Source organism: Schistocerca gregaria, chromosome X (genome assembly GCF_023897955.1).
Source record: "Schistocerca gregaria isolate iqSchGreg1 chromosome X, iqSchGreg1.2, whole genome shotgun sequence".
NCBI lineage: Eukaryota > Metazoa > Arthropoda > Insecta > Orthoptera > Acrididae > Schistocerca > Schistocerca gregaria.
Genome location: NC_064931.1, coordinates 794,586,237 through 794,608,072, shown reverse-complemented (window position 1 = coordinate 794,608,072; position 21,836 = coordinate 794,586,237). Strand labels below are relative to the sequence as shown.

The 21,836-nt window shown below is 40.6% G+C and overlaps 1 protein-coding gene across 2 annotated transcripts in view; it reads left to right on the top strand.

Annotated features, from left to right (window-relative positions):
* Positions 1 to 21,836, top strand: part of LOC126297709 (regulator of G-protein signaling 7) — a 221,400-nt gene that overhangs the window by 158,391 nt on the left and 41,173 nt on the right. For both annotated transcript variants that reach the window (XM_049988840.1, XM_049988841.1), the window contains exons 9-10: positions 5,392 to 5,505; positions 9,038 to 9,163. In XM_049988840.1, the coding sequence (XP_049844797.1) occupies positions 5,392 to 5,505; positions 9,038 to 9,163 (240 nt within the window). The remainder of the gene's footprint in view (positions 1 to 5,391; positions 5,506 to 9,037; positions 9,164 to 21,836) is intronic.

Sequence of the window (21,836 nt, the reverse complement as noted above, 5' to 3'; positions counted from 1 at the left end):
CAGACAAAAGGCCTTCTTCTAATGTAGAAAACACACACACATTCATGGAATTACAACTTACACATGTGACCATTGTCTCCAGCTACTGAGACAAGACTGTGAGCTACTGTATCTGATGGGAGAAGCAATCTGAGTGCTGGGGGTAAGGAGGAGGCCAAGGAAGGGAGGGGGAGGGATAGCAGGCTATGGGTGTGGGAGGGTGTAGTGTTGCTTGTGGGAGCATGCAGGGAATTGGTGGGGACAGGGTAGGTATGCTAGGTGCAAGCAGGGAGGTTGAGGAGGTAGGGGTGCAGGTGGGAAGGTGATTGGAAAAGGAGAGATGTAGAGGAGGGGGAAAAAGGAGATGTTAGTGGGTTTGTTGGTGGAATGTAGTAGTGTAGTGCTGGAGTGGGAGCAGGGAACAGGATAGGTGGGTGCATGACAGGGACTAGCATAGGTAGAGGCTAGGGTTGTGTAAACTTAAGATATATTGCAGGGAAAGTTACCATCTGTGAAATTCAGAAAAACTGGTGTTTGTACAAAGGTTCCAGATGGCACAGACATTGAAATGAAGTATGTTCAGCAACTGGGTGGTCCAGCTGTCTCTAGGCCACAGTGTGTCAGTGGACATTAATGTGAACAGACAGCTTGTTGGTTGTCATGCCCACATAGAACACAACACAGTGGTTGCAGTTAGTTTTTTGATCACATGACTGCTTTCACAGGTAGCCCTGATGTTGAAGGGGTAGGTGACCGGAGTGGAGTAAGTGGTTATGGGAGGATGGGTAATTTTGGCCTGTGAAGGCCTCAGTGATACCCTTGGTATATTTGGAGAGAGACAGCTCATCATTACAGATGTAGCAGCAATGGGTAACTAGGATGTACTGAAGGGACTTCGTGGTATGGAATGGGTGGCAGCTGTTGAAGTGGAAGTGCTATTGGTGGTGGGTATGTCTGATGTGGACAGAGGTGCTGATGTAGCCATTTTTGAGGTGGAGGTCTCTGGTGATCCATTTATTACTATGTCATACACTTATCTTTCTGCTGACCTTTGAACGAGCTGTGTTTATGTGGTGACTTGAGGTTGAAATGAAAGTCTTCCAGCTTTCTTCCACATCAGTGCAGTATACAGCCTTCAAGTCTTCTGATCTGGGTAACATTTCCAATATTTCCAGTTAGCAGTTTCTTATTCTGTAACTCAGTTAACTGAACTCAGTAATCTGAAATGACTGTGTTAATTGTGTGCACTTTCAGTTGATTTAAAAGCATGTTTTTAAAAACATGATCTATTACTGTGTCTGATGATTCATCACTCCCTGTTGGGCTATTTACAAGCAGCTTCATATAGTTTGTATGTACAACACCATGGAAACATTTTGTAGAGCTGCTCTTTTTCAATGTATTTATATTTAGGTCATTGGCTACTATTAAGTATGGGACTTTTTTAACAGGTTTGTCAAATGGTACTTCAACACAAGTTCTATTGGGAAATCTTTTAGCCTAGAGCTTGGAGAACAATATACACCTAAAGCTAGACATTTGTGTTCCTGAAAATTTGTTTGAATTGCTGCTGCTTGAAAACATATTTGTCTGTGGTTTGTAACTGGCCATGGAAAACATTCAGTTATGCCGTTATCCACATAAAAAGCTACCCCTTTTTTCTGTCAGTTCATGCTCAATCATTATGAAGATATCTGATACTTCAGCAACATGTCCTCTGCTCTTTTGACACATACTGAACATTTTGATTAAATATTTGAAAATAAAAATTAGTCTCAATTTCTTTTCTATGTTCTGTTTTGTTTTCTTTTTTCTTTGGGGACATCAGAATTCCTGGTATTTCAGTTTTGCAGCTTACATGCTTCTTAGTGTCCTTCCTTCTTCTGGCGTTGTAGCTGCTGATTTTGGCAATAAAAGATCCAGGTCACTTGGCTGCTTCATATTCCTTCTAACTGGGCTTGCTGGACTTGCTTCTGATGCTGAGGTGGTTGGTGCTTATGCTGAAGCTATTGCAGCTGCTGTTGGTGAGGTTGGCGTTGATCCTTGAGTGTTTGCTGCAGATCCTGTTGAGGTTTCTTGTTCTGTCACAGTGAGTGTTGCTGATGCTTGAGTGGTTGTCCATTGAGGTTGCAGGTCTTTCCAACAGCATATGATTCTGCAGTCACTGGGCCAACATTTTCGACAGATGAGACAGGTTCACGATTGCACTGATTGACATCTTGAAATCTTCTTTCTTATGTTTAGTTTGTTTGGTCCAGATCATTGTTAACTCCTTGGATGTCTTCTTTCCTCTTTTCCATTATCCTGAGCCACTGGTGTATTGTAGTTTGCATTGTTTGGATTAATTTCTTTTCTATGTCTTCTGTCTTTTTCTTTGCAATACACTGATCAGTTGTATTTTGTATTGTTTTGGTCATTTTCTTTTCTATGCTTTCTGTTTTCTCTTTTCTTATTCCCTTGTCTGTAGTTTTTTCAGACGTAACTATAGCAGTTCTTCTTTTTCTTAAAAGACATCATAGTCACCATTGACTGTATAAAATATTTATTGTTACTATTGCAATTTCGGCCTTATGGCCATTTTCAAGTAACACTGCAAAGTTACATTCTGTCAGAATATAAAACTATCTGACATGAGTACATGTCGTTGTCAAAATACAGCCTTTTGACTGTGAGAGTCCCACAAGATCTGATGAGTACGACACTTACTACATCCTAATATATTGTTAAATATATACTGAACTGTCAATGTTACCATCGTTCTAATAATCTATCAGACATACAAGTTCAGGTGCACTGACAACATGTGGAGCTAAGTCAGTAGGTGTGAAAATACCTTCTTTTGTGTGTATTTCTTAATTTATTGATAGTCTGTATCATATAATGATTTGTTGCTTCAATTTTTGAATTTAGATGTTGTACACAATATTGTGTTGGTATAGGGTGGATTATTATATTCATTTTATGACCAAGTTTCAGTATATGCCCTTATGTTTTGTAAACATGTTTTTTTTAACCATTTGAATGGGGCTATCAATCTAATTCGTTCCTCCTATTACCACTAATATATTGTCTGTTGTGGAAGTTTTTGTGGCAATTGCAGTTCTTGTGATTTCCTTTAAAGGTGCACCTGGTTTCATGATGTCTCTACCTGGTAAGAAGAGTCTAACTTCTCCTGTAGAAGTGATACATACCCTCTTTCCTGGCTGTCCACTAAAATAAGTACTGTATTTTGTTTTCATTGTGTGTCTCATTCCCAACCATTTCACTCTGGACAGAATTATTTGTAATATAAAAGCTCTTGGTCATTGTCACTTCACTCATTTTTGTCATCATTTCACTTTCCTTGTCTGTTTTTGCATCTTGTTTGTCAGATATTTTAATGCTGATGCATTGAAGATTGTAAACAGTTTTTCATATTTGAACGTTTTTGGAACCATCCTTAATGTTTCTCTGCAGCTCCCTAATACAATTTTCTAAGGATTTTGTTTTTCCTAACAATTCCACATTGTCTTTGTGAACACTGTTTATAATGTCTTCTTTTCTTGCTAATTCACACCCAAAATGTGCATAGCAATTTAAAGTTAATACATACGGTATGTCATTGCACTTACCATATCTGTTGTTAAGCATCTAACACACTTGTTGTTACTGGAATCAAAAGGTTTACAAATTTGCATACATATGAATACAGCATTACAACTAAGTTTCTAAACTAATGAATGGAACTAGTATGAGGAGGAATGTGCATCCGCCAAGCATTCCAACTTCAGTTTGAAAATCTGTGGTTTATTCTTCACATTTTGCATTTCCGTTAGAAGCCTACTGAAAATAGTAACTGAACAACAGTATACACCTAAGTGTGCAATGGTTGTAGTGGTGTTATCCTTGTGCAAATAATTTTTGTTTGATGTTTTATGAGTGAATGCTGGTGTTTTGAATCAGTTCATAAGCATGTAAAATTCAGATAATGGAATATGTTTGCTTGTTTGACTGTGGTAAGATACCTAGGTTCTTGAACAGTACTTTGCACATACTTTATGAACTGAAACTGCACACAATTCTGATAGCCCTTTACTACTGTAACATTATTATTTGTGAATGCATAGAAATGCCGTAATAAATGGGTCACTATCATCCTGGGTTATGAGTGGCCTGTTCTTACTTTTTAACCTTCCAGTCAATCCCTTCCTCGTCTCCAGAGAGGAACTATTTGTTCTGAAAGCTAGGATAGTGTATGTGCTTTTAAATGTTTCTACTGGTAATACTTACATTTCTCAGTTCTGTCTCATAATTTTATAGTTTTCTTGATATAGTTTTGCTTCCAATATTATTAAATATTTTACCCAACTATGGAGGTTTCTGACAGTTGCATTTTCCCACAGAAGAGGTTTCATATCTTGAAAACTCAATTCCAGTCCTCATACATTTATTTGCAACTGATTGCATTTACTGAAACCTCCATATTCTCATTTATAATGCATGATTTAATCACTCTGATGACTAGAGACTGGATCTGAATGAACATGTACATTTTTTTCTTATAGTGGAAAAGATAACTTATGTTTGCTTTGTATTGTTGTCACTGTTTTGTAGTACTTAAAAGTGAACATTTTTCCTGCTCATTGTAAAAACATCATATTAAAAAATGATTATACACATCATTCCATTCTCATCCTTTGATCTGGCAGGCACTTTCCTCCTGTGTTGTACATTCTTTCAGTTTTTGTTCAAGTTGAAGACAGTGACCCTACAAAGAGAGTATGATTGTCATAATCTTCTAACCTTGTTCCTCTGCAGCTCACCCTCATTACTTATGTCTACCCAATAGTATTGTGTAGACAGATCAAAATGACTTGGGTGTCATTATAATTGTTCTAGTGTTTAATGAAGTGGTACAGAAGAATTGGAATATGCACTATAAGCATTCTACCACTGCATACACTGTACTGCTGCTACTCTTGCTTTACTTTGTGCAGTTATTTCATTTCTGCTGACTGCAGTGTCAAGAATTGCAGTACTAATGTAATTTAAGAATATTGCTGCATGTATGTAACTCACATATATTTTGATGTTGCATGAAATTGTATAGATTGTTTTGAGCACTTATCTAAAAGTAACTTTTTTGCAATCATTAAATGTTGTTGACGGAGTTAAATCAGACATAAAAAAAAACATAGTAAGCGCTGTCTGACATGCTTGCTGCATGTGCAGTGGTTTCGCAAAAGGAAATACCATTGAAACACTTCCATTGCTTTCTAATAGAACTGAGATTTGTTGTTGTCGCTCTGTGTAAGAGTTCCGGGTAGGTGCCAGACTAAAATAATTATAGTTTGATATTGTTTATATTTTACCGATAAAAGAATATAACTGCAAATCTAATACCTAATGACTAAAACTGAATTGTTGTTTCAGATGCATCAGCTACTTTGAACAGTATATTGAATATGATCCATTTTTCACTCCACCTGAGCTTACTAATCCATGGATTTCAGACAGTACTGAATTATGGGAGCAGGAAAAAACAGCGTGAGTTGTGCTAATTATTTTTGGAACTGGAATGAAACAGAAATGGAAAGCATGAATACAATATTCAAGAAATTAGTTCTGAAATGGAAGATTATTTAATTACTAAAAATTATTGCCTGTGGTACTTTAAGAACATGGCTGTAAACAATGTGTTGCTCACATGTATGTTCGTTCAGCTTTATACCCCTAACAAGAATAAGAGAGACACAGTTTCTATAGAGGCTCACTAAATGTGTAACTTTTATATAATCTGATTATATTAGTCTCTAGTCCAAACTGGACATGAGCATCAATCAGATTGCAACTAACTTCTAAATTTGACAAAAGCCAAATGACGAAAATAAAAAGGTTAAACTCAATGATACCTCTGTTCTCATCCATTGTGCATCTTCTTTAAATATTTGAATCTTTATATTTAAGTCTTTAAGTATTTGAATGTTTTTAAAGCAGGAATGAATTATTTTTAAACTATCAGGTCGTATTAACCATCTCAAAACTATAAGAAAACTTCAAAGTTAATATACAAGGTTGTCCATAGATCGTGACCGGGCCAAATATCTCACGAAATAAGCGTCAAATGAAAAAACTACAAAGAACGAAACTTGTCTAGCTTGAAGGGGGAAACTAGATGGCGCTATGTTTGGCCCACTAGATGGTGTTGTCATAGGTCAAATGGATATCAACTGCGTTGCTTTTTAAATAGGAACCCCCATTTTTTATTACACATTCGTGCAGTGCATAAAGAAATATGAATGTTTTAGTTGGACCACTTTTTTCGCTTTGTGATAGATGGTGCTGTAATAGTCACAAACATATGGCTCACAATTTGAGATGAACAGTTGGTAACAGGTAGGTTTTTTAAATTAAAATACAGAACATAGGTACGTTTGAACATTTTATTTTGGTTGTTCCAATGTGATACATGTACCTTTTTGAACTTATCATTTCTGAGTACGCATGCTGTTACAGCGTGATTACCTGTAAACACCACATTAATGCAATAAATGCTCAAAATGATGTCTGTCAACCTCAATGCATTTGGCAATATGTGTAACGAGATTCTTCTTAACAGCGAGTAGTTCGCCTTCTGTAATGATCGCACATGCATTGACAATGCACTGACACATGTTGTCAGGTGTTGTCGGTGGATCACGTTAGCAAATATCCTTCAACTTTCCCCACAGAAAAAAATCTGGGGACATCAGTTCCACTGAACGTGCAGGCCATGGTATGGTGCTTCGATGACCAAGCCACCTGTCATGAAATATACTATTCAATACCGCTTCAACCACACGCGAGGTATGTGCCGGACATCCATCATGTTGGAAGTACATCGTCATTCTGTCAAGTAGTGAAACATCTTGTAGTAACATTGGTAGAACATTAAGTAGGAAATCAGCATGCATTGCACCATTTCATAGCACACGCCTGTTGGGCATTTTGATCACAATAGCCATACATCAACACGATATTGACCTTTTCCGCAATTGGTAAATGGTCTATTTTAACATGGGTAATGTATCACGAAGTAAATACCGTCCGCACTGGTGGAATGTTACATGGTGCTTATACATTTGTGACTATTACAGCACCATCTATCACTAAGCGAAAAAAGTGGTCCAGCTAAAACATTCATATTTCTTTACGTACTACACGAATATGTAATAAAAAATGGGGGTTCCTATTTTAAAAAATGCAGTTGATATCCGTTTGACCTATGGCTAGTGGGCCAACCATAGCACCATCTGGTTTCCCCCTTCAAGGTAGATGAGTTTCGTTCTTTGTAGTTTTTTTGTTTGATGCTTATTTCGTGAGATATTTGGCCTGGTCACTATCAATGGACCACCCTGAATATGTAGCAGGTGATTACATGTGATAAGAGACCATTACTTCATACAACATGTTACATATTACTGTGTAAAACAGCACTGAATTATAATACACTTCTCTTGCTCACCAATATAATTTTTTATCATCTCAAAACGCTTTTTATGATAAACTCATCATCGGATCTGTCAAAATCACTACAAAGTATCATGTCATCTCCTAGTCCATTCCATAATTTCAGGGGCATTGGGTGTTATGGGATGAAACAGTGGATGACAGGCTATGTTACAAGGCATGATCAAAAAGTTATGGAAATTTTTTTTTTTCCTAATCAAAGAATCTTTATTTATTCATCATCATCTTTTCCCCTTCAAAGTAATTCCTCTCAGGTATAATTAAGTTTTGCCAGTGCTTTTTCCAGTCTTGGAAGAACGTCTGAAACTTATTTTTTATTATTTTGTTCAGCTCCTTCAGCCATTCTGTTTTTATCTCATCAATGGTGACAAAACAAAGTCCTTTCATAATTCTTTTTAACCTCAGGAATAGAGAGAAGTAAAGGAGACCATGTCCAGCAAACATGGTTGCTGAGGCAACATAATGGTTTTGTTGTTTACCAAAAAATCATTAACAGGCACTGAATGTGATCAGGGGCATTATCATGACGCAATTTCCATGGAGTGCTTCAGCCACAATTCTGGTCATTTTCTTCAGATTGCGTCACATAAACAGTGCATAACTTCCAGGTAGTAAGAAATGCAGTATGGCCATAAGGCAAGAACTGATGATGCTCTACCCCACTCTAATCAAAGAAAGCTGTGAGAAGAACCTTCACGTATGATTGAACTGGTTGAATTTGTTTTGGTCTTGACTCTTCAGATAATTTGCACTGAGACAATTGGTCCTTGGTTTTGACATCATACCTGTATACCCATGTTTTGTCACCTGTTACAACCTTCTTTAAAAGTTCTGGAACATTGTTGATGTCATTCAGCAATTCCTGAACCATTTCTATGTGACATCGTTTTTGGTCAAAATTCACCAGTTGTGGAACAGACTTTGCTGCTACTCGTTTCATGCCAAAAACACCCAAAAAATTGCTCGGCATGAGCCAAATTATTTGCCGACATTGTTAGGAACCCCACAGAGGGTGATTCAGCAACTTTTCAGGACCATTTTGTTTACTTTTTCCACATTGTTATCAGTAACTGGTGTGCTATTGTCCAGGGTGGTCATCATCTTCATTGTCTTCTCAACCCTTTTTGAAATGTTCATAGCACTCACATTAAAAATATGCTGAGCACATAAAAACATCTATGACCTTTTTGACTATGAACAATAAACTTAATATTCAAAATGGCTGAAAATGCAAACATATCAGGAACTAACAAGATAAAAAAAAACTATTTGAAACCAGGATGTATAAAGCATGAAAAATTAAAAAGTTCCAATTACTTTTTGATGACACCTCATATATTGATTTTGACATATCTGATGATGGGTTTATCCTGAAACAAGTAATGAGATGGTAAATAAGAACAAATATAAGTGACCAAGACAAGAGTACTAGCATTCAGCATGATTGCAGATCTACTGAGAGACATTTTGTCTAGAGTGATAAAATATCACTTTTATGTTATAAACATGAGACACATTATTTTTATGTTAGGTAGATGACAGAATAACGCATATTCTCATATACTTGCAGGAAAGAAATTTCTGCTCGGCGAGTAAAACGCTGGGCATTCAGCCTTCAGGAGCTACTGCAAGATCCTGTAGGGAAGGAACATTTCACCAAATTTCTTGATAAAGAATTCAGTGGGGAAAATCTCAAGTAAGTGTTAGATTCATAAATAGAATTGCACTGAACCAAAGAAGGATACATAAAAAAGGTCCATAAATTATAAAGCTGTCCATGAAGTAAACAATGTGTAACAGTTCATTATATCACTGTGGTTCCAACTGTTGCTCAAATTGCCACTGTAGATACACGTGAACCATACGCCAAACATAATGGTCTTTCCTCTCAGTAGTGCCATGTGGCTGTCCTGAGCCTAGTCTTCTTGTGGTTATTCATTCTTGTAATCACCACTGCCAGAAATCATGTACAGTGGCTACATTCCTGCCAAGTATTTCTGCAATATTTAAGAAGGAACATCCAGCTTCTTGCAGCCCTAGTAAATGATGCAGTTGAAATTCAGTGACATGCTGATAATAGCGCCTATGTTGCCTTAAAGGCATTCTTGACTAAAATAAACTCACCACGTCCAGTCTCAAAGGCAACTAACACTCGTGACCATTGCAGCATGTATTTAAAGTAAGCCTGATTTGCATCATCATAGTAACGCTACTAGTGGCACTCTTATGCGATTCGCATGAAACTTGAATAGACATCATCTGTCAGGTGTAGAAACACACCTAGCAACTATTGTTTTTCACACAATTCCTTCTTGGTGTTGTGACTTTTTTTCCATCAGTGTGTAATAGCAAAATTTTTTACTTATGACACAATATAATAGTAATTTCTACTTGCATAGACCGAGTGAGGTGGTGCTGTGGTTAGCACACTGGACTCGCATTCAGGAGGATTATGGTTCAAACCCGTCTCCAGCCATCCTGATTTAGGTTTTCCGTGACTTCCCTAAATAATTTCAGGCAAATGCTGGGATGGTTCCTTTGAAAGGACATAGCCAATTTCCTTCCTAATACTTCCCTAATCCGAGCTTGTAATCCATTTCTAATGACCTCGTTGTCAACGGGGCATTAAACACTAATCTCCTCCTCCTCTACTTGCATAGATCGTTATCCAATTTCAAAAGGAATTATCTGAAAAGATGATCTGCATTTTTAATTTATTATCCTTCAGTTTCAGTTAAAAACTTCTGAATTGAAATACTTGATTGAAGTAGCCTTATTGATGACAGGGGGGAAAATCAAACATCCACCATACTCTGTTAGATTTTTTTAATCCTCCAAGGATCATGTTCATGATATTTCACCAGCGCTGCAGCAACAGGTGTACAAAAATAATCCATTTTCTCAGTTAAAATATAGCTATACACTGACTATTCACATTGGATAATTCGGTAAAATAAACACACGTGTAGTTGGGTAAAGCAAAAATTACTTCAGTTGTGTTAGATGTATTTTTTTAAATTTATTTATTAACTTTTGGTTTCATTACCATGCAGCCAACCATAGTTTATACATATCAGTAACAACTGTCACTTTTGACTATTATACAGGGTGAGTCACCTAATATTACCGCTGGATATATTTACTAAACCACATCAAATACTGACGAATCGATTCCACAGACCGAACGTGAGGAGAGGGGCTAGTGTAATTGGTTAATACAAACCATTAAAAAATGCATGGAAGTATGTTTTTAACACAAACCTACGTTTTTTTTTTTTCATGGAACCCCGTTAGTTGTGTTAGCACATCTGAACATATAAACAAATACGTAATCAGTGCCATTTGTTGCATTGTAAAATGTTAATTGCATCAGGAAATATTGTAACCTAAAGTTGGCGCTTGAGTACCACTCCTCCGCTGTTCAATCGTGTGTATCGGAGAGCAACGAATTACGTAGGGATCCAAAGGGAACGGTGATGGACCTTAGGTACAGAAGAGACTGGAACAGCACATTACATCCACATGCTAACACCTTTTTATTGGTCTTTTTCACTGACACACATGTACATTTCCATGAGGGGTGAGGTACACGTACACACGTGGTTTCCGTTGTCAATTACGGAGTGGAACAGAGTGTGTCCCGACATGTCAGGCCAATAGATGTTTAATGTGGTGACCATCATTTGCTGCACAAAATTGTAATCTCTGGCGTAATGTATGTCATACACGCCGCAGTACATCTGGTGTAATATCGCCACTGTCTGCCACAATACCTTGTTTCATATCCTCTGGGGTTGTAGGCACATCACGGTACACATTCTCCTTTAACGTACCCCACAGAAAGAAGTCCAGAGGTGTAAGATCAGGAGAACGGGCTGGCCAATTTATGTGTCCTCCATGTCCTATGAAACGCCCGTCGAACATCCTGTCAAGAGTTAGCCTAGTGTTAATTGCGGAATTTGCAGGTGCACCATCATGCTGATACCACATACGTCGACGTGTTTCCAGTGGGACATTTTCGAGCAACGTTGGCAGATCATTCTGTAGAAACGCAATGTACATTGCAGCTGTTTGGGCCCCTGCAATGAAGTGAGGACAAATGAGATGGTCGCCAATGATTCCGCACCATACATTTACAGTCCACGGTCGCTGTCGCTCTACCTGTCTGAGCCAGCGAGGATTGTCCACGGATCAGTAATGCATGTTCCGTAGATTTACTGCCCCATGGTTTATGAAACCCGCTTATCAGTAAACAGGTAGAACTGCAACGCATTCTCTGTTAATGCCCATTGACAGAATTGCACTCAATGATTAAAGTCATCACCATATAATTACTGATGTAGTGACACATGAAATGGATGAAAGCGGTGATGATGCAGTATGCGCATGACACTACTTTGACTCAGTCCACCGGCTCTTGCAATGTCCCGTGTACTCATGTGTGGGTTCATGGCAACAGCAGCTAACACACTAACTGCACCCGCTTCTCCTGTGACGGGCCTGTTACGGACCTGTTTGCGTGCTACGACCATACCTGTTGCATACAGTTGGCGGTAGATGTTTTGCAATGTGCGGCACGTTGGATGCTCTCTGTCCGGGTACCGTTCTGCATACACCCTGCAGGCTTCAGCTGCATTTCGTTGACACTCGCCATAGATGAGTATCATCTCTGCCTTTTCAGAGTTCGAATTCACCATGGTCACAGTTCCTACAACACTACACTATCACAGATGTCTAGTAACACGGTGTACTACAGTTGGTCTGTGTGCAGAGACAAATGCAGAATAACAATAGCAGCAAGCGCTACATGCGAACACTGCGACAGCTAGACCAAACCACAACAGTGCACTACAGCCACACTCGTAAACACGGTCATCATCGTAAACATGTCCCTGCACATGCTGCTCGCCGACCGTGGCCCGTGTTTGTTAGAACACGCAACTGAACGTCGGAGGTTTCAAGCATCAACTCTAGGTTACAATATCTCCGGATGTAATTAACATTTTACAATGTAACAAATGACACTGATTACGTATTTGTTTATATGTTCAGATGTGCTAACAAAACTAATGGGTTTCCACTTTAAAAAATGTAGGTTTGTGTTAAAAAACATACTTCCGTGCATTTTTGTATGGTTTGTATTAAATAATTACACTAGCCCCTCTCCTCACGTTCGGTCTGTGGAATCGGTTCGTCAGTATTTGATGTGGTTTACGAAATATATCCAGCGGTAACATTAGGTGACTCACCCTGTATATGTACAAATTTAAATCCATTTATAGCAAAACAGGTATAATTTTTATAAAATTGGTATGTATACACTATACTTCTGTGTGTACAAAATTTAAATGAAAATCAGTTACAATAAAAGATGTATTATTTTTAACTAAAAGATTTGTACAAGTACACTTTACTTTACTTTATGTATATGATTTGTCTCCTGATGTATTGGATAATTGGGGTCCGACCTCCAGGCAACGCAATTCTTTGTTTCTGCTGTGTCCTCTTAGAGTGGCCACACCAAAGAAACTGGTATAGGAATGTGTATTCAAATATAGAGATGTATAAACAGACAGAATACGGCACTCTGGCCAGCAATGCCTATATAAGACAACAAGTGTCTGCTGCAGTTGTAAGACTGGTTATGCTATAATGGCAGGTTATCAAGATTCAAGTGAGCTTGAACATGGTGTTATAGTCAGCGCACGAGCATTGGGACACAGTATTTCTCAGGTAGTGAAGAAGTGGGAATTTTCCCATATGAGCATTTCATGAGTGTACTGTGAATATCAGGAATCCAGTAAAACATCAAATCTCCAACATCGCTGCGGCCAGAAAAAGATCCTGTAAGAACGGGACCAATTAAGACTGAAGAGATGTGACAGAAGTGCAGCCCTTCTGCAATTTGCAGCAGATTTCAATTCTGAGCCATCAACAAGTGTCGGCATGTGAACCATTCAATGAAACATCATCGATGTGGGTTTTTGGAGTCGATGGCCCCCGTGTGTACCCTTGATGACTGCACAACATAAATCTTTATGCCTTACCTGGACCTGTCAATGTCGACATTGGACTGTTGATGAGTGGAAACATGTTGCCTGATTGGACAAGTCCTGTTTCAAATTGTACTGAGCAGATGGATGTGCATTGATATGGAGACAAACTCATAAATCCATGGTCCCTGCATGTCAGCAGGGGACTGTTGAAGCTGGTGGACACTCTTTAATGGTGTGGGGCATGTGGAGTTGGAGTGGTATGGGACCCCTGATACATCTAGTTATGACTCTGACTGGTAGCACATACATAAGCATCCTGTCTCATCACCTGCATTCATTCATGTACATTGTGCATTTTGACGGACTTGGGCAGTTCCAGCAAGACAATGCAACATCCCACGTCCCGAATTGCTGCAGAATGGCTCCAGGAACACTCTTCTGAGTGAAAAAACACTTCCACTGGCCACCAAACTCCCCTAGGCATGAACATTATTGAGCATATTTGGGATGCCTTGTAAGGTACTGTTGCGTAGAGATTCCACACCCTCGTACTCTTATAGATTTATGGATAGCCCTGCAAGATTCATGGCGTCAGCTCCGTCCAGCACTATTTCAGACATTAGTCGAGTCCGTGCCACATTGTGTTGCGACACTTCTGCTTGTTCAAAGGGGCCCTATTCGATATTAGACAGGTGTACCAGATTTGTTGGCTCTTCAGTGTATATGAGTTTATCCACTGTAACGCCTGTTGTTACCAAAAGAGTGGTAATGCAATGAACGTCTTTGTCCCCCTATACCAGTCACTTGACTTAGTGTACGACCTATCCTCTCTGTCATTGCAGGACATTCCAAAATTATATGGTTCATGTCTACTTCTTCTTCTCTACAAGTACAAAGATGGTTGTCAGTGAGCCCCAAGTGATGTAAGTGGGTGGTTTGTGTATGCGTGTGGTACACTCCTGGAAATGGAAAAAAGAACACATTGACACCGGTGTGTCAGACCCACCATACTTGCTCCGGACACTGCGAGAGGGCTGTACAAGCAATGATCACACGCATGGCACAGCGGACACACCAGGAACCGCAGTGTTGGCCGTCAAATGGTGCTAGCTGCACAGCATTTGTGCACCGCCGCTTTCAGTGTCAGCCAGTTTGCCGTGGCATACGGAGCTCCATCGCAGTCTTTAACACTGGCAGCATGCCGCGACAGCATGGACGTGAACCGTATGTGCAGTTGACAGACTTGAAGCGAGGGCGTATAGTGGGCATGCGGGAGGCCGGGTGGACGTACTGCCGAATTGCTTAACACGTGGGGCGTGAGGTCTCCACAGTACATCGATGTTGTCGCCAGTGGTCGGCGGAATGTGCACGTGCCCGTCGACCTGGGACCTGACCGCAGCGACGCACGGATGCACGCCAAGACAGTAGGATCCTACGCAGTGCCGTAGGGGACCGCACCGCCACTTCCCAGCAAATTAGGGACACTGTTGCACCTGGGGTATTGGCGAGGACCATTTGCAACCGTCTCCATGAAGCTGGGCTACGTTCCCGCACACCATTAGGCCGTCTTCCGCTCACGCCCCAACATCGTGCAGCCCGCCTCCAGTGGTGTCGCGACAGGCGTGAATGGAGGGACGAATGGAGACGTGTCGTCTTCAGCAATGAGAGTCGCTTCTGCCTTGGTGCCAATGATGGTCGTATGCGTGTTTGGCGCCGTGCAGGTGAGCGCCACAATCAGGACTGCATACAACCGAGGCACACAGGGCCAACACCCAGCATCATGGTGTGGGGAGCGATCTCCTACACTGGCCGTACACCTCTGGTGATCGTCGAGGGGACACTGAATAGTGCACGGTATATCCAAACCGTCATCGAACCCATCGTTCTACCATTCCTAGACCGGCAAGGGAACTTGCTGTTCCAACAGGACAATGTACGTCCGCATGTATCCCGTGCCACCCAACATGCTCTAGAAGGTGTAAGTCAACTACCCTGGCCAGCAAGATCTCCGGATCTGTCCCCCATTGAGCATGTTTGGGACTGGATGAAGCGTCGTCTCACGCGGTCTGCACGTCCAGCACAAACGCTTGTCCAACTGAGGCGCCAGGTGGAAATGGCATGGCAAGCCGTTCCACAGGACTACATCCAGCATCTCTACGATCGTCTCCATGGGAGAATAGCAGCCTGCGTTGCTGCGAAAGGTGGATATACACTGTACTAGTGCCGACATTGTGCATGCTCTGTTGCCTGTGTCTATGTGCCTGTGGTTCTGTCAGTGTGATCATGTGATGTATCTGACCCCAGGAATGTGTCAATAAAGTTTCCCCTTCCTGGGACAATGAATTCACGGTGTTCTTATTTCAATTTCCAGGAGTATATATATATATATATAAAGTGACCACATTCGAAATTCATTTGACAATGGTTGTATAAGGTCCCCTTCACACCATGTGCTTCATTTACCATTGCATTGATAGCGTCACAGGGTATTGCTTATAATGTTTCCCTTTGACGGCCGGGGTGGCCGAGCAGTTCTAGGCACTAGTCTGGAACCGCGCGACCGCTAAAGTCGCAGGTTCGAATCCTGCCTTGGGCATGGAAGTGTGTGATGTCCTTGGGTTAGTTAGGTTTAAGTAGTTCTAAGTCTAGGGAACTGATGACCTCAGATGTTAAATCCCATGGTACTTAGAGCCATTTGAACCCTTTGCCACTGGTTCTTCTGCTCCTTTCCTCATCCCACCTCAATTGCATTGTCGCTTTTAAGTCACCAAGCGAGGTGGCACAGTGGTTAGCACACTGGACTCACATTCAGGAGGACGACGATTCAAAGCCACTTCTGGCCATCATGAGTTAGGTTTTGCTTGATGTCCCTAAATTGCTTCAGGCAAATGGCAGGATGGTTCCTTTGAAAGGGCATGGCCAACTTCCTTTCCTATCATTCTGTAATCTGATGCAACTAATGACCTCACTGTTTGGTCCCGTTGCCCCCCAAATCAACCAATCTGCCCTTAAAGTCATATAAAGTCTGAGTGCAGAATATTCGGATGCCATGGCATTCCTGAAGCAGGACCTCATTCAGCGAACTTGTTGGCTTGTTTGTTGCTGCAGATGCCGCTGGGCCCTTTGACCCACATTAATGTGATGTATTTTTGCTGCATAATATCATAGTTGGCTGTGTTGTCATATTGCTGTGTAAAATTGTTTTTTGAGGTCATGACTTGTGCTCAGGAATCAGTTAAGAAAATAAATTTGCCCTCACTGCAATTTCCTCCATTGTTAAGTGTTTCTAAAATGGCTACGGACTCTGTGTAACGGACATTTGTACAGGTAATTCATAACATCCCCAAACTTGTGTTGTCTGGTCTATGAATGCATATCTAGTGCCATTTGCATTCTAGGCACCATCTTTGTGTAATATTTTGGCAGCCATTATGTGCATTAAGACTTGTATCACCATACATGCTTTGAAGGACTATCATAGCTATCATTCAGAATGTTTGCTTTGATTTGTGAGAGGGATGTATGATAATTGTTGTCATAACATGGTAGAGCTGTCTTGCACATCACCCTGAGGTGGAGTTCTTCTATTTTCAAGTAATGTTGAACATATGTTGGTGCTTGTTTGTTGATCCAATAGCATTTGGTAAAATAGTTGATTTCCACCATATGGATGTTCTGCATAACCAGTGGTCTCATAAACTGACTGTGCTTCAGCATGAACTTCTTTTTGAGATTACACTGTCAGAGATGTGGTGTGTGGTGATGTTTCTAATGTCTCCCATAACAGTGCATTTATTGACATCGATTTCATCGCTCTGACCTAGACGCAGAGCACATTATACTGTATTTTGTCCAGGTTAAGTAGCATGGACTTGTTTGAAGATCTGTATAAGATGCCTGCATAGTCTAATAGGTTTGAAAAAGGTGCTGAGTGCTCTGTAAATGCGTATAGTTATACTGGTGTCAGCCCCCCGCCCTCCCTCTCAGGCAATATCCGTAACTGCTCATAGAATAATTATTAAACTTTCACATTTTTGTGTTACTCTTTCAAAATGTGGGCTCCACGTCAGTTTGTGGTCTGACAGTTTTCTTGACTGGAAATGTATATGGGCCTACTTTTATTTGTTTCAAGCCTGCAAATCTGTGTCTAATGAATACACAGACAGAGGTCTTACTAGGAGATATTTAAAGTGAGTTGTTTATGAGCCAAGGTTGTAAATTCTCCATCAGTTGTCCTAATGTCTGAATACAATAGTTTACTATCTCTTGGGTTGCAATAATGCAGAGATCATCAACAATTGCGAGATCTTAGTGCTATCCCCCACTCGATCATGTAAATCCCAACTATATATGCAGGGTGTTACAAAAAGGTATGGCCAAACTTTCAGGAAACATTCCTCACACACAAATAATGAAAAGATGTTATGTGGACATGTGTCCGGAAATGCTTAATTTCCATGCTAGATCTCATTTTAGTTTCATCAGTATGTACTGTACTTCCTCAATTCACCGCCAGTTGGCCCAATTGAAGGAAGGTAATGTTGACTTTGGTGCTTGTGTTGACATGTGACTCATTGCTCTACAGCAATCAGAACGTAGCATCAACAGGTTAGTGTTCATCACGAACGTGGTTTTGCAGTCAGTGCAATGTTTACAAATGCGGAGTTGGCAGATGCCCATTTGATGTATGGATTAGCACGGTACGTTAGTATCGAGACAGATTCCCAGAACGAAGGTGTCCCGACAGGAAGACGTTCGAAGCAATTGATCGGAGTCTTAGGGAGCACGGAACATTTCCACCTATGACTCGCGACTAGGGAAGACCTAGAATGATGAGGACACCTGCAATGGACAAGGCAATTCTTTGTGCAGTTGACGATAACCCTAATGTCAGCATCAGAGAAGTTGCTGCTGTACAAGGTAACATTGACCACGCCACTGTATGGAGAGTGCTATGGGAGAACCAGTTGTTTCTGTACCATGTGCAGCGTGTGCAGGCACTATCAGCAGCTGATTGGCCTCCACGGGTACACTTCTGCGAATGGTTCATCCAACAATGTGTCAATCCTCATTTCAGTGCAAATGTTCTCTTTACAGATGAGGCTTCATTCCGACGTGATCACATTGTAAATTTTCACAATCAACATGTGTGGGCTGACGAGAATCCGCATGCAATTATGCAATCACGTCATGAATACAGATTTTCTGTGAACGTTTGGGCAGGCATTGTTGGTGATGTCTTGATTGGGCCCCATGTTCTTCCACCTACTCTCAATGGAGCATGTTATCTGGATTTCATACCTACCTGTGCTGCTGGAACATGTGCCTTTACAAGTACGACACAACATGTGGTTAATGCACGATGGAGCTCCTGCACATTTCAGTCGAAGTGTTCGTACGCTTCTCAACAACAGATTCGGTGACCGATGGATTGGTAGAGGTGGACCAATTCCGTGGCCTCCATGCTCTCCTGACCTCAGCCCTCTTGGCTTTCATTTATGGGGGCATTTGAAACCTCTTGTCTACGCAACCCCGGTACCAAATGTAGAGACTCTTCGTGCTCGTATTGTGGACGGCTGTGATACAATACACCATTCTCCAGGGCTGCATCAGCGCATGAAGGATTCCATGGAGGGTGGATGCATGTATCCTCGCTAACAGAGGGCATTTTGAACATTTCCTGTAACAAAGTGTTTGAAGTCACGCTGGTACATTCTGTTGCTGTGTGTTTCCATTCCATGATTAATGTGATTTGAAGAGAAGTAATAAAATGAGCTCTAACATGGAAAGTAAGCATTTCCGGACACATGTCCACGTAACATATTTTCTTTCTTTGTGTGTGAGGAATGTTTCCTGAAAGTTTGTCTGTACCTTTTTGTAACACCCTGTATACTGAAGAGCAACAGAGACAAAAGCTGTATGAAATGGAAAGAGCATATATGGATTGTGGTAGGTAAGGTGAATGGTCGACTTTGATTTATTTGGAGAATTTTGGGAAAGTGTAGTTAATATATAAAGAAGACAACATATAGGATGCTAGTGTGACCTATTCTTGATTACTGCTTGAGTATTTGGGAGCTGCACCAAGTCAGATTAAAGGAAGACATTGATGCAATTCAGAGGCGGGCTGCTAGATTTGTTATCAGTAGGTTTGAACAACATGCAAGTATACCAGAGATGCTTCAGGAACTCAAATGGGAATCCTTGGAGGAAAGGCAGCATTCTGTTACTGGAGAACTGGCATTTGAAGCTGACTGCAGAATGATTCTACTGCCACCAACATACATAGTGCACAAGGTCCATGAAGTTAAGGTTAAGAAATTAGGGGTCATACAGAGGCATATAGCCAGTCATATTTCCCTCATTGCAAGTGGAACAGGAAAGGAAATTGATGTGATTCAAGCTGGAAACCTTTACATTCCAAGGAGTAAAACATTATGTCCTTTTTGGTAATGATAAATGGGTGGGAGGTGGCCAATGGGATCAGTCACTGTAGGAATCTGGACAAGCAATCAGGAGATTAGTCGACACAAGTGCCCTTTAAATAAATGTAATTACTCAACTTGTTGCTGAAGAACTGCTACACTGTTGACCTCTTGTGGCATCTGTAGCTAGCTATAAGAAGAGGCTCAGCATGGGCATGCATGTATGTACACTGAATATTTGCCAATAGAGCTAGCTATCAACAGCTCAGTAATGTTCAACATAAACCAGCAATGTAGAACTATTCTTGAACAAGAAGTAGGTGCCCAGGTGTCCACCATTTATAACATTGACCTGGTGGTATTTGTTGGTTGGTGAGCTGGAGGTTATTTAGTGGTCAGGTCATCCTATTGGTGACGAATGTTCGAAGTGTCACTGTCATGCCCACAGGAATCTTCATTGAAGCACAGGCTCCAGCAATATTGATTGATAAGTTATTATACTACAAAAATAACTAGTAGTGATGCAGGATACCCTCCACCACACTGTGTATGGTGGATTACAGAGTATGTATGTACATGTAAATGTAAAACCTTGTGGAAAGCCAGCACTTGTGAGTCATGATCCAGTTGTTTGTTGACCACTTCTTGTGATTTTTCAGTGTGCTAATACCTGTTGTGGATTTTGATCAAATCTTTTGATCATGCTAAACAGCTTCTGTATTAATATTGTGTAAAGTTCTGGTAGAATCTACATCTATATCTACATCCATACTCTGCAAGCCACCTGACAGTGTGTGGCGGAGGGTACCTTGAGTACTTCTAACGGTTCTCCCTTCTATTCCAACTTTGAGGTTTGCTGATGACAGTGTAATTATGTCAGAGACAGTAAAGGACTTGGAAGAGCAGAGTATGGACAGTGTCTTGAAATGACGATATAAGATGAACATCAACAAAAGCAAAACAAGGATAATGGAATGTAGTCGAATTAAGTCAGGTGATGCTGAGGGAATTAGATTAGGAAATGAGTCACTTAAAGTAGTAAAGGAGTTTTGCTATTTGGGGAGCAAAATAACTGAGGATGGTTGAAGCAGAGAGGATATAAAATGTAGACTGGAAATGACAAGGGAAGTGTTTCTGAAGAAGAGAAATTTGTTAACATCGAGTATAGATTTAAGTGTCAGGAAGTCATTTCTGAAAGTATTTGTATGGAGTGTAGCCATGTATGGAAGTGAAACATGGATGATAAATAGTCTGGACAGGAAGAGAATAGAAGCTTTCGAAATGTGGTGCTACAGAAGAATGCTGAAGATTAGATGCGTAGATCACATAACTAATGAGGAGGTATTGAATAGAATTGGGGAGAAGAGGAGTTTGTGGCACAACTTGACAAGAAGAAGGGATCGGTTGGGAGGACATGTTCTGAGGCATCAAGGGATCACAAATTTAGCATTGGAGGGCAACATGGAGGGTAAAAATTGTAGAGGGAGACAAGAGATGAATATACTAAGCAGATTTAGAAGGATGTAGGTTGCAGTAAGTACTGGGAGATGAAGAAGCTTGTACAGGATAGAGTAGCATGAAGAGCTGCATCAAACCAGACTCAGGACTGAAGACCACAACAACAACATTGTTCATGCAAAGAAAGATTGTCGGTATGCCTCTGTGTGGGTTATAATCTCTCTGATTTTATCCTCATGGTCTCTTTGCGAGATATATGTAGGAGGGAGCAATTTACTGCTTGACTTCTTGGAGAAGGTATGTTCTTGAAACTTCAACAAAAGCCTGTACCAAGCTACTGAGCGTCTCTCTTGCAGAGTCTTCCACTGGAGTTTATCTATCATCTCCGTAATGCTTTTACGATTACTAAATGATTCTGTAACGAAGTGCGCTGCTCCCCGTTGGATCTTCTCTATCTCTTCTATCAACCCTATCTGGTGAGCAGTATTCA